Genomic DNA, 13,309 nt, shown 5'->3' on the forward strand with positions numbered 1-13,309 from the left:
AAATAGAATCTAAATAAGAATAAATAAATAAAAGAAAGAGAAGATAGAATAAATAGAAGTGATGGAAGGCGAAATGAAAGACAAACATGGCCGCGTGTTCTTCTCAGGTGAATGTGCAGCTTGCCGTGAACATGTCGCGTGATGTGAACATACTGCGTGCCGCGAACATGCCGCGTGCCGTGAACATACCGCGTGCCGTGAACATGCCGTGTGCCACAAACATGCCACGTGCCGTGAACATGCCGCGTGCCGTGAACATGCCGCGTGCCGTGAACATGCCACGTGCCGCGAACATACCGCGTGCCGTGAACGTGCCGCGTGCCGTGAACATGCCGCGTGCCGCAAACATGCCACGTGCCACAAACATGCCGCGTGCCGTGAACATGACTCGTGCCGTGAACATGCCATGTGCCATGAACATGTCGCGTGATGTGAACATACTAGGTTCCGCGAACATGCCGCGTGCCGCAAACATGCCGCGTGCCGCGAACATGCCGCGTGCCGTGAACTTGCCGCGTGCCGTGAACATGCCGCGTGCCGCGAACATGGTGGCATGTTCACATCACGCGACATGTTCACGGCACGAGGCATGTTCGCGGCACGAGGCATGTTCACGACACACGGCATGTTCACGACACGCGGCATGTTCGCGGCACGCGGCATGTTCACGACACACGGCATGTTCACGACACGCGGCATGTTCACGGCACGCGGCATGTTCACGGCACGTGGCACGTTCGCGGCACGTGGCATGTTCGCGGCACGTGACACGCGACATGTTCACGGCACGCGGCATGTTCGCGGCACGCGGCATGTTCACATCACGCGGCATGTTCACGGCATGCGGCATGTTCACGGCACGCGGCATGTTCGCGGCATGTTCGCGGCACGCGGCATGTTCACATCACGCGGCATGTTCACGGCACGCGGCATGTTCACGGCACGTGGCATGTTCACATCACGCGACATGTTCGCGGCACGCGGCATGTTCACATCACGCGGCATGTTCACGGCACGCGGCATGTTCACGGCACCATGGAGAAGAATCGTGGCAAGATGCGTGATTTCATGGAGAAGAATCGTGGCAAGATGCGTGATTTCGCAGGAAAGATGCGGGATTTCGTAGAAAAGATGTGTGATTTCGCAGGAAAGAGGCGTGATTTCGCAGGAAGGATGCGTGATTTCGCAGGAAAGAGGCATGATTTCGCAGGAAAGAGGCGTGATTTCGCAGGAAAGATGCGTGATTTCGCACGAAAGAGGGGAGAACAATCGGGGGATGCTCATGGCGAGTAACAATAAAAATGTCCAACCCATCGCTGGACGTTGAACTACAATAGATTTCTCGCTTGTTTCACTAACGTAGAGAACAAATCATTGCCGTATTTCACTTGTTAGACACGAGGAACGGTATAGTGTGTAAAAATTGTTTTTAAGAAAAATAAGTCCCCAGAGTTTGAACTGCAACGGACTCATACTCGTCTGGAATCATTCACCTATATCTAATACAGCAGGTTCGAAAGAATATTTAATTCGTTAAAAATGTTTTTGTTGTTATTTTAGTAGCTATTTTTTGTAATAAATGTAATCAGATCGCTGGTTTGATGTTCATCTAAACAATCGAGCCATGCGCAGCATGTTGCAACAGAAATACATGTAGTATGACTAATAAGGTATCATATAAACAACGTGTATATGTTGTGTATACGCGTGCATGTATATGTGTTATGCTGTGGAACTAATTAGCTGCATGGTCAGTCCCATCCAAACAGATACGCACAAACAACAACCGACCACGAGCAAAACCCTCTCACTACATTCGCACGACGAGTAGAGCGAAACAATCACACACGCAAACGAGTCACTCCGGTCGCAAAATCGCGCCGGCGCAAAAGCCCACTCTAAAAAGAGAAATCTCTATCGCAAATATGTGCGTGGAGCGACACGCCACGACCGTTATATATACTCGTGAGGTCGAGGGAGATGCCAGGAAGATTCTCTTACCGTCGTCGTCGGAGAAACCGGAGCCGAAAGCAGAGATGATATAGTTGGCCTTGAGACGGATCGACTGCTCAGGGTCGGGGCACCAGCTGCCGTCGTCTGCCTGCTCGTTCCTCAGGAACTCCATGCCACTGATCTTCTCTCCGCTCTTCAGCACCTGAGAAGAACACACAGCATGTTCACGGAGCACGGCATGTTCGCGGCGCGCGGCATGTTCACGGCACGCGGCATGTTCACGGCACGCGGCATGTTCGCGGCACGCGGCATGTTCACTACTGCTACTACTACTGCTACTACTGCTACTGCTGTAAACGACGTGGCTGCTATTGCTACTGCTGTAAATGGCGTGGCTGATACTGCTGCCATGCTGGTAACTCACACGCGGCTTTGTAACTTGATTTCAGAGATGAACGAGTCGCCGGCGGTCGTGAGCGGTGGCGGGCGGCCGCGCGCGGACACCGTACACTCAAGCATTGCCGCAGCCCTGATCGTCTACCTGCTGATGATGCCCGCATGAGGACGCCCCCTGGCGGCGGTCGTGAGCGGTGGCGAGCGGCCGCGCGCGGACACCGTACACTCAAGCATTGCCGCAGCCCTGATCGTCTACCTGCTGATGGTTGCTAACTGCCCCTGGCGGCCGGTGAAATCACATAGAGGACATCAAGGACTCTTGGAGGTCACCGATGTTCTTGAATGTCACCGGCCCCTCCCCGATGTCACCAACACCCCTGGGAGTCAGCAACGCCATAGAGGTTGCAGACGCCATCTATAGGTCATTATTGGGGGCGATCAGCACCACCTGGTGGTGATGAAAACCTACTAAAGATTGACAATTCCACCTAGAGGCTAGGCACGCATCCCAACGACCATCGTATATTTCCTGTGAAGTCATCGATACTTCCTGCACGATTAGCAACGTTCTCGCGATGTCAGTTACGCCATCTAGTGGGCAGTGATGCCCGACTGTGGTTACCAATGCCATCTAGTGGTCAGCGATGCCTTCTAGTGGTCATGGATGCCTTATGGAGGTCAGGACTTTGCAACGGCCTATTCGTACGGCTACAATGGTGGACGATACCAACGACAGTCACCCGATGTTCATTCAATCAGTGGAGTAGGCCAAGTGACCAGTGGGAGTATTGACCCGGTGTTTATATATCGTCACGAGTGCACGCGCTGCGCATTACCATCGGAGATGCGCGTAAGTGATTGAAGCCATTACTGCCGTTATCGCTCCGCTTGTTAGACACGTCACCATGGAATTACGTGCAGCCGGGCTCTATGTGTGGTAACACCGGTGGCTAATCACAACGGACAGTAATTGGAGCAGTGAATGCATAAGCTGAGTGGGTTCTAATCGGGTGAAATTATTCACATCCCGTAGTCACAGCCGAGCCGACATGAGACATTCATGTTGATACTAAAGCGTATATGTATATATGTACATATATATACATATGTATATATGTGTATATATATATATACAGTATATGTGTGTGTGTGTGTCCATACGCTTTATTCGTATGCCACGCAAACGTGCTGTGTAATATTATGTGACCCGCGCACGAAATACGAGTGACGTTGATGACGAACCGTCGCGGCGAGCGAAGCAAAAAACGCTGACATTGCGTCACAGATCGTTTTCATTCTAAATGTCAGAGTGAAACGATAGCGCATTTACTGCGGCAACAACCCATGCGTGATGATAAATTTCGGTTTCAAAAAGTCCCGACCGCCCTCGATCGTCCTTCACAAAATCAGGCAGCGTGTCACGTCGCGCACGACACAATCATAATACGAGTAGGTTTCGCACGAGATTCTCCGCATACAAGACCTCAATAACCTCAAATTTGTGAGACTTGTGTTTCGGTGTGACGACAGGAGCGGAGCTAGCTGGAGAAAAGGTCTAAACGTTCACTACTGCCGGGGCGATGCCAGAATGGCATGGGAGAGTGCAACGAAGCATAGGAACTACATGCTTAATGATTCTAGCCGTCATGTCGATAAAATATCTCACTATGGAAACATCAACTGCACTTTGTTTGGTTTTTTTTAATGAATGTTTGTATCCAGATCTATTGTTCACAATGACAGACAGGAGATACATAAATAGAATATATTGCGCCTATGCACACACAAAGATGCATGCAAGCAGATACGCATGCTCCCGGCACACACGCATACACGTACACGTTTAAGTAAAGCCTTGCACACACGGACGCACACACACGCGTACAAACAAGCAAACCATACAATGGAAAAACCGCTCATGTGCAGGCACGAAATCTCTATACATTACAGCGCACCTATCTGCAGCAAGGTGGCGCCACCGTACATACTTGCGGCAAGGTGGCGCCACCACGCTCTCCCTACACTACACCGCACCTACATGCACCAAAGTGGCGCCCTCGCTAGGTTCTAAATCACCCCCAAAATTTCAATGATGAGGGCGATTTTTTCATGCGTATTATGAAAGAGTCGCCCCCGTAAAATTTCCGACTGTTCCAGTAGAAATGCGAGAACCATCTGAGAAGCCAATAATTACATAAATTTGACTATTAACCCTTTTAGAGGCAGGTTTTTGCCCAAATACATAGTGATTTGGGCGAATTAATTCCCAAATTTTACCTAAAAACGGGTAACTTTGATTTAAACTTCTTTAGGGCATTATTTGAGGCTGAAATCATGGTAAAATCATTATGATTATACATGAATACACTGTAAGAGCCAATAAGAGTAGAAAACGTGCATTTTCCTACCTTACTTATGATATTGTGGGAAGCATGTCTTGCATAGTCCAGAAGAGAAGAATCAGAAGCATGCACATCATCATTTTCATTTTCATTACCTGATTCTGAGTCAGAACCAGGGAAATCATTGGGATCTAGGTCACTACCACTATCTACAACCTCATCTTCATCATCAGAATCAGATAGAAGTCCCACAACTTGCTGTATATTAAACGAACGGGGCCTATTTCGCACAGAACGACATGGTGATTTACTGGAGGTCGCCATCTTGAAACAACTTTTTTACTTCCAGGTCTATAACCTTGTCAATTTGGTGATTCAATGAACATTTACCATGATTTCAGCCTAAAGTGTGCAGTTTCGTGAACATCAGAGCCCTCTCGTGATAACCAGACCAACTAAACATTGAAATCTAAGCTTTAGCCAATCAGAGAGGCTGTTAGAAATGGCTTTGGTAAAAACGACATTTATGTCGTTCTGCCCATTCTACGGGAGACGACATTAATGTCGCTCTGCCTCTAGAAGGGTTAAAAAGTAGCCATCAAAATGTCAAAAGTAGCCCCCAAAAATTTTGGACACAAAAATTTGGAGAAAAATGGAGTAACACAAAGGAGAAAAAAAAATTCCCCTGGTCTCCGCGCACCTACCTGCAGCAAGGTGGCACCGGCGTGCAGGAACTGGAGCCCGGCCTCGGCGGAGTCGATCCCTCCCGTGGCGAGTATCGGGAATCCGGGGAGAGCCCTCGCGATGGAGGAGACGTCGCGCAGAGCGATGGGGCGGATCGCGTTGCCCGAGACGCCGCCGTACGTCGTGCGTTTCTTGCCGCCGACCGCGGGCCACGGCGACGCGTCGCTGCGCAGTCCCATCAGCCCCGATACGGTGTTGATCGCCGTCACGCCGTCCGCCTTGCCTGAAACAACAGAGCATCCCCATCAGCCTCCCGACACGCCGTCCGCCTTGCCTGAAACAACAGAGCATCCCCATCAGCCCCCCCCATCACACCCTCCGCCTTGCCTGAAACAACAGAGCATCCCCATCAGCCTCCCGACACGCCCTCCGCCTTGCCTGAAACAACAGAGCATCCCCATCAGCCCTCCATCCCGCCGTCCGCCTTGCCTAAAACAACAGAGCATCCTTGTCAGCCCCGGCACGTTGGTTGCCGAAACAACAGTGCAGACGACGTCACGGCAACCATTTTTTCGTGCCTCACGTCGTATATTTTTTTCGCCCGCCCCCAAGATTCCCAAGGCCTTTTTCCACCCGCGCGAAGTGGGTCGAGGTTGCGGGGGGGTCTGTGCCCGCCGTGAGATTGTTGTGTGCGTTTTTCTGACCTAAATTCGGCCGTTCACGTGGAGAAGATATCGTTTGGAGATTACAAAATAGATTACAAATTCTCTGCGACTCTACAGTGCTCGGTAGATTGAAGAGGTAGATAGAAAAATTTACAGTCTAAACAGGAGCAGACAGAAGTATAGCTAAACGAGAAACTTGCAGCACTGACTGAAAATGTCAGCCGTGCAACGAATAAAAAAGATCAAAATGGGCAGCATTTTGATTAGTTGCCCCCCTCCCCCAATTGTCCATTGAAGCACTGAATGCTTTTAAGTAGATTGACTGGGCAACTGTGAAATCAAAATATCTCTATTAATTCAAAACTCGGGGACGATTATTATTTGCATATATTCGCGCTGAATGTGTCGTGTCTTGTGCAAATTACACATATTGCTCTGTTGGTTTGCATCGCAATCCTCGTACCTTCCTTGGCGGCCGTAGCGATGACAGTGATGTCCGTAACATTGGGTGTCATTTTAGCGAAAAATGGAATCTTCACCGCATCCTTCACCCACAGACAGATGTTCCTCACTAGCTCAGGATCCTGTAACGAACGAAGAGCGCGTCACGAACACACGCGAGGAAGAGCGAAACAGCGCTCACTCAGATAATATGCACCTGGATTACGCGCCAATTATGCTAGGCCGGGAAATTACGTCCCATGATCCTGATTAATTCGGGATATTACACATCGTCGCAGCTGCAAGATCAAAGATGCGGTAAACGAGTAGGGCATCGCGTTCATATGCGTCGACTAGCGAAGCCGAGTCGTTACTTAACATGTCCTGCATGATCAAAAAAACGGAGAAAAAGGGACTAAAAAATAAATGCATAAAGATTGCATGTTGGGTACAAAGCTACCTGACCGGTTCAAAAAAACGTACAATGCATTACCGACACGCTAAAACGCATGTTCTTTAATAGTCGGGCATACGAAATGCGTTTCATTCTTAGTTTTGCTGCTTTTCTGGCCCAAATGTTTTCTCTCGATTGCCGGCGAGATCCGTGGATTGTCAGCAAGGAAATCAAAGATTTACAAACATAAAGATTTTCATGATGCCAGACGGAAAAAAAACACCGCGGCTACGCAATCGAACACAGCACGAATCTTTCAGTAACACAATCCTAATCAAGCAAAACAATGGCCTTGTACAATGTTCAATGTGTTGCAAGAAGAAAGGCTCTGTTTAATAGGCAATAGTGTGAAGTGGGAAATGTATATGTATGTTTAAGGACATTTAGTATGGCTGAGAGGGTCTATGTCCCCCTGGGTATTGCCGGAACGTACCCTGGGTACGGTCCGGACCCTGGTAACTATCTAATATGCCGGACCGTACCTCGCCTACTCCACTAACGAGTCTAAGGAGTCGCCTATGCCTACTCCCAAACCCTAACCCTAACCATATCAGATAGTTACCAGGGTACGTTTCGGTATACCAGACCGTACCCACGGTACATTCCGGCAGTAACCTGGGAGACATAGACCCTATGAGCTGTAGTATGTGTATGTAGGCAATGCTTAAAAGGCAATGTGAGCTAGTATCTGAGGCTGTGGTACGGCACGCGGCATGTTCGCGGCACGCAGTATGTTCACATCACGCGACATGTTCACGGCAAGCTGCACATTCACCTGAGAAGAACACGCGGCCATGTTTGTCTTTCATTTCGCCTTCCATCACTTCTATTTATTCTATCTTCTCTTTCTTTTATTTATTTATTCTTATTTAGATTCATTTGTTTTAATTTTATTAGTGTAGTGGGCCTAGGGGTAGCCGACTACGGTATGACAGGCGTTATATAGTTAACATGTGTTTAGTTGTGTGAATTCATTGTTCGCTCCTGCCGTTAGGCAGGACGGTGATGCAGTAGCGTATAACAGGTTGTACCAGTGAAACAGGACACAGTTATATTCGGTTAACTGTACGGTTATAGTTTTATTGTTACTTATTAGCTCACGAATAATTCCCCTGCATTCGTATATGCCGCGGATCTGTATTTATCTCGTATATGTAACTTACGCTACTTAGCTTGCGTTATAAGTTATCTGGTTCGCCGTTATCACGATTATCAGTGCAGCGTGAAGCGCTGTTACGTTGTTTAACTAACCATTAGACTAATATTAAAGAATTAACGCGTCGCCGGCTTCATCTTCCCCTCTCCCCGTCGTCCTTTCTTCGCGTAGACCTAGGTAGCCTCCAAGGGTGTCTACCTCGTAGTCGCTCCTGGCTCTACCTACCTGAAATCCCGTGCTTCTTTCCTTCCCGTTTTATTCCTTGTACCCGTAGTTCTACCTACCTGAAACCCCGTTCTCCTATTCCCTCTTTTTCTATCTCCCCGGGACCTAAAATGCTTTCTTCTTCTCCTTCTTCCCCTTCTTCTTCCTACCTAACCGAAAAATAACACTCTCTGTGCTGCGGTTCGGCGCGCCTTATATACCTAGCTGGCAACGCCTCCCTACATGCCGTTGTTAAGTACGCGTCGTCAAAACACTACTCCCCACGCAGATTCCGAGGCTGGTACGATTGTCTCCCCTGCTGACGCAACTCGTTTCTACGTAAATATTCCTCTCTTCGACAACCTAGACTATTCATTCTATTCAAATCTCCTCGTATATTATGCTGATTAATAGTACATAAACGCGTTGATTATTATACTCTATATATTGCGTTTTCGCTTACATCCCTTGTTCTCCCTAGACCCCATCCGTATGATCCAAGATGGCTGCGCCCAGGTGTTGATCGTTATATTGATGTGCTGTCTATATTTTATCCTGTCTTTAGTCAATATATGGTTATTCTATCTATACTGCGAGTTCAATCCATCCTGATCTAGTCTACTGCTCATGTGAGTTACACCACCCGAAATCTCTACACTCCCCCCAACTTCTAGTAGTATCCGCCCTCGGATACGCCTTTGCCTACCCCAACGTTTTGTCTACCCTTTTGTTTTATATAAAGATATTTACTGTATTGAGTCTCAACAGTATACCAAAGATATAAATATTTCCTGTATTTAGCATCATTTCCTGCCAATGATATATATCTATTTATCTATATCTATTTACCGAGAGGTAGCTTGTTCCCTGAGACTGAGTAACAGTATATAAAAATATCACAACCAAATAATACTGATATAACAATAATATGAGCTCTTACTAGCGTTTGTCCGTTTTTTTCCTTATTCTTATCTCTCTCTCATAGTTCTTCTCGCCTATATTCTACCTGTAAATATAATGCCTATAAGATAATGGGAGGAGAAATTTTTAATGTTTTTCTTTTTCTTTTTTCTAGTCTTCTCCTTCACCCGACGACGAGATGAGTCGGTCCTCTCTCATCTCAACCCCCTCTCTCAACCGATCTACCTCCTCCTTCAATACCACTTCACCTATTCACTCCTTCTTCTTTGCCTCTTCCAATTCTACTTTTACTCCCCTCAACTTCTCCTCTGCCTTCCCCTTTTCTTTCTCGACTCGCTCCCGTTCTGCCTGCCCCTCCTTCTCCAGCTGTTCCCTATAGGATTCTTCCTCCTCCACTGCTTTCATACCCTTCCTCAACTGCTGCCGCCTCTCCATTATTCTTCTGTTACTCCTTTCCTTCCTCCTCTCTAACGAATCCTGCTGCAGTCCGCCGTTCATGCCTATTGGTGTGACCATGACTATCGACGACTTTTTTTGGTCCTCGGCTGTCTTCATGCTCCAGGCAAACGGGAGGTCCAGGAGGGTCACCTCCCTTTCTGGGTGCTGTTCTTCCCAGCAGCGTTGACATGACCACCCTGCCCTAGCTAGGTGAAAGCGGGCCTCCCGTTCTGCCTCTCGCTCGGCCTGCCGGGCGCAGGTGATCTCCTCGGGCCACTGACCCCATCTAGTTGTCGCTCTCTTTTGGCGAGCTATCCTGCCGCCATCACTCTCCTCCTCTCCGGAGATGGTTTCCCCCTCTCGCGGTCTCAGCTCCAACTCCATCGGGAAGTCTAAGTAGAGAAAACAAAACAAAACAACAAAAAACCCAAAGCGATGAGTCGCTGCATGACATCCTGTCCACCTAAACAAAACCAAAACAAATAATGGCCGTTTCTGCACTGGGTGAGGCAGGCCCCTTCCTTACAAATCCATCCTCTGTGGTGGTTTACGGGCTCTCTTCCCCCGCCTCAGACTAAGATCTGCTTCATAGGTCTGTTCTGTTGTTTCCTCCCCTTCTAGCGCCGGTTCCTGAAATAGCATTTCCCACGGGATCTCCTCCCCCTCATCATCGCCTTCCTCGACATGATCTGTGGGCTCCCCCTGCTCTTCTCTCGGGGGTTCTCGCCAATCTTCCAATGGTTGCTCCGTTTTATAGGGCTTTAAGTAGTCGATGTGCACTACTTTTCTTCCTGCTCGTGGCTCCTGCTGAATGACGTAGAGTAGTTCATTCAATTACCTGATGATTAAGTATGGCCCCCGCCAGTCATGTCCTAATTTTCTCCGAACCCCCGGGGGGTACCAATACCATGCGAACTCTCCCTCTTGGAAGGTAATTGGCCTAACACTTTTATCATACGCCCGCTTCTGTCGGTTTGCTGCTTGTTTTAATGTGGTTCTCGCAAAAACGTAGGCTTCCCCCATGACATCGTGGATCCACTGTACGTACTCATGAGGACACTTCCCCACGGTACCCGGCGGTGGTCCTACCATGACGTCCACTGGCATATGTATCTCCCTTCCGAAAATCATTAAATTTGGTGAACACCCAGTAGATGCTTGTGTGGTCGCTCGGTAAGCCATCGCGATGAACGGCAGATGATCATCCCAGTCGTCTCGGTTTGGTTAACAAATAAAGAGAGCATTTGTTGAAGGGTTCTATTATATCGTTCTACTAAACCGTCGGACCTAGGATGATAAGGTGTTGTTCTCGTTTTGTTTATTTGCAGGATCTCACAGACTCCTTGAAATAAGCGAGATTCAAAGTCTGGTCCTTGGTCGGTGTGGATTTGATACGGAACCCCGTACCGGCAGATGTATTCTGTCACCAAGACGTCCGCTACTGTATATGCCTCCTGATTCGGCAGCGCAAAGCACTCCATCCACTTTGTGAAATAGTCGCATACTACCATGATCACCTTGTTCCCTTTCTCGGTTTCTTCTAGCGGTCCCATGATGTCGATGGCCACCCGCTCGAATGGAGCTCCAACTTCCGACTGTTTTAACCTTCCCATTTTCAACCCTTTTCCAGGTTTCCTCCGAGCACAGACAGTGCAGTACTGGCACCATCTCTTGATATCCTTCGTGTAGTGTGGCCTGTAGAACCGTTGCTTAATGCTGGCTCTACTCCGTTTCTCTCCTTGATGTCCTGCTGTACGATGGTTATGTAATTGCTGAAATATTTCTCTTTGTAATTCTTTAGGTATCACCAGCTGAAGTATGGGATGAGTTGGCGTGACTGGCGTCTCCCATCGTCTATACAATTTACCTTCCTGAACTGCTAATTGATTCCACTGCCCCCAGTACGCTTTTGCCTCCGATCCCATTCCTGCAATTTCTGCAAACTCAGGTCTGTCCAACGCCGCTTCTTTTCGTTCCTTGAAGAAGACAATCACAGGGTCCTTATCCTGTAATCTCCTAATATTTTCCGGGTTCCATACATCATGGTCCTCCTCCTGATCCTTGGGATTCTCTCTGCGATCCTCTCGCTCCTGATCCCCCTCGGTACCTACCAACACCTGGCCACGCTGATCTTTATCCTCACATGAAGAATCGTCTCTCCTCCCATCAGGCACGTCGGAATGAATTTTAAAGTGGTACGGTTTCAGTGGGGGTCTCGGGGTGAAACCCCCAACGGGGTTCGAAGGGGCAGAGAGGATGACCAGATTTTAACCCCCGACTACGTATTATCAAATCGGATGCTGTTCTTTCAGTGACAACATTTAATATGCACTCCCAACCAGTTACTTTTGTAAGTTAATATTAATGTTTAATCTATTATGCCCGGTATATTATATTTATATTCTATAATATTAATCTTTAATTTTTACAAGATTAAATTTAAGTATTATGTTTTAAGATTTAAGATTTAATGTTGTTTTAGTCTAGATGAGTGATTTATTCGTATAACTGTTGTACCTCAGCCATCCGTGCCAACTCAACCCAGTCTTCCTTAATGAAGCTGCACATGATACTAGCAATCAGCACCTGCAACGAGAAAAACCTGCTACACACAGCTGCCTCCGCAAACGAACCAGGTTGCCACGGAGACCGATGAACTGAAAATTATCTCGAATCTCCGTTGTAAGAATCAACAGTTTCGGCTTGATTATTACTAAAGTTATTCTTATTATTTAACCTAATGTTATTATTAAGCTGGACTTTCTCAGAACATCGGTTTATGGTAACCAGTCAATTATTAGATCCGAGCTATATTCTACAACCAGCCCGGCCAATACAGTGTTCTACATCATTGGACTTCAGATAGTCAATGTATACGGAGTAATGTTGGCAATGTCAGCAATGTTGGCAACATTATGAATGCTGGCAACATTGTTGACACTGGAAACATTAGCGGCATTGGCGATTTTGACCACCTTGACAATGCTGGCAAAGGACGCCATTGACACTGGAGACATCAACATTGTCAACATTGTTACGACGACAATATCAGTGACGCTGACAATTTCGTCAACATTGGCAACACTGTCGAAGCTAGCAATATCAATGACGCTGACATCGTAAAAGATGACAAAACTGTCGACGCTGGCAATATTGACGTCGCTGACATTGTCAAAAATGGCAAAATTGTCGACGCCGTCTACATCAACAATTCCGTCAACATCAACGACGCCAGCAACATCAACGACGCCGTCAACATCAACGACTCCGTCAACATCAACGACGCCGGCAACATCAACGACGCCAGCAACATCAACAACACCGTCAACATCAACAACGCCGTCAACATCAACGACGCCGACATTGTCAGCATTGGCGTCAACATCGGCGGCATTGCCGCGAGACGTCATTGACGCAGCGTGCGGCGGAGAAGCCCACGCACCCGGTCGGGGAAGTCCTGCTTGAGCTCGGTGACGGCGCGACACCAGTAGGCGCACGTCTTCTCGCTAATCAGTTCTATGTTGAGGAAGGAGCCCTGTCCCGGTCCGTACAGGTAGCCGGACGTCGTGCCCTTCACGATGCGTGGTGACACGTTCGTCACGATGTCCTGCAACGAGTGACAGATGTAGACCTGGGATGGTGACTGCTGCTGCTA

General features: G+C 48.0%; 1 protein-coding gene across 1 annotated transcript in view; it reads right to left on the bottom strand.

Annotated features, from left to right (window-relative positions):
• Nucleotides 1–13,309, bottom strand: part of LOC106812929 (dihydropyrimidine dehydrogenase [NADP(+)]-like) — a 104,252-nt gene that overhangs the window by 43,203 nt on the left and 47,740 nt on the right. The window contains exons 16-21 of the mRNA XM_014816939.1: nucleotides 13,097–13,261; nucleotides 12,172–12,240; nucleotides 10,991–11,771; nucleotides 9,487–10,046; nucleotides 6,504–6,624; nucleotides 5,396–5,658 (exon numbers count right to left, since the gene is read on the bottom strand). Coding sequence (XP_014672425.1) covers nucleotides 5,396–5,658; nucleotides 6,504–6,624; nucleotides 9,487–10,046; nucleotides 10,991–11,771; nucleotides 12,172–12,240; nucleotides 13,097–13,261 — 1,959 coding nt within the window. The remainder of the gene's footprint in view (nucleotides 1–5,395; nucleotides 5,659–6,503; nucleotides 6,625–9,486; nucleotides 10,047–10,990; nucleotides 11,772–12,171; nucleotides 12,241–13,096; nucleotides 13,262–13,309) is intronic.

Source organism: Priapulus caudatus, unplaced genomic scaffold, assembly GCF_000485595.1.
Source record: "Priapulus caudatus unplaced genomic scaffold, Priapulus_caudatus-5.0.1 Scaffold702, whole genome shotgun sequence".
Taxonomy (NCBI): domain Eukaryota; kingdom Metazoa; phylum Priapulida; class Priapulimorpha; order Priapulimorphida; family Priapulidae; genus Priapulus; species Priapulus caudatus.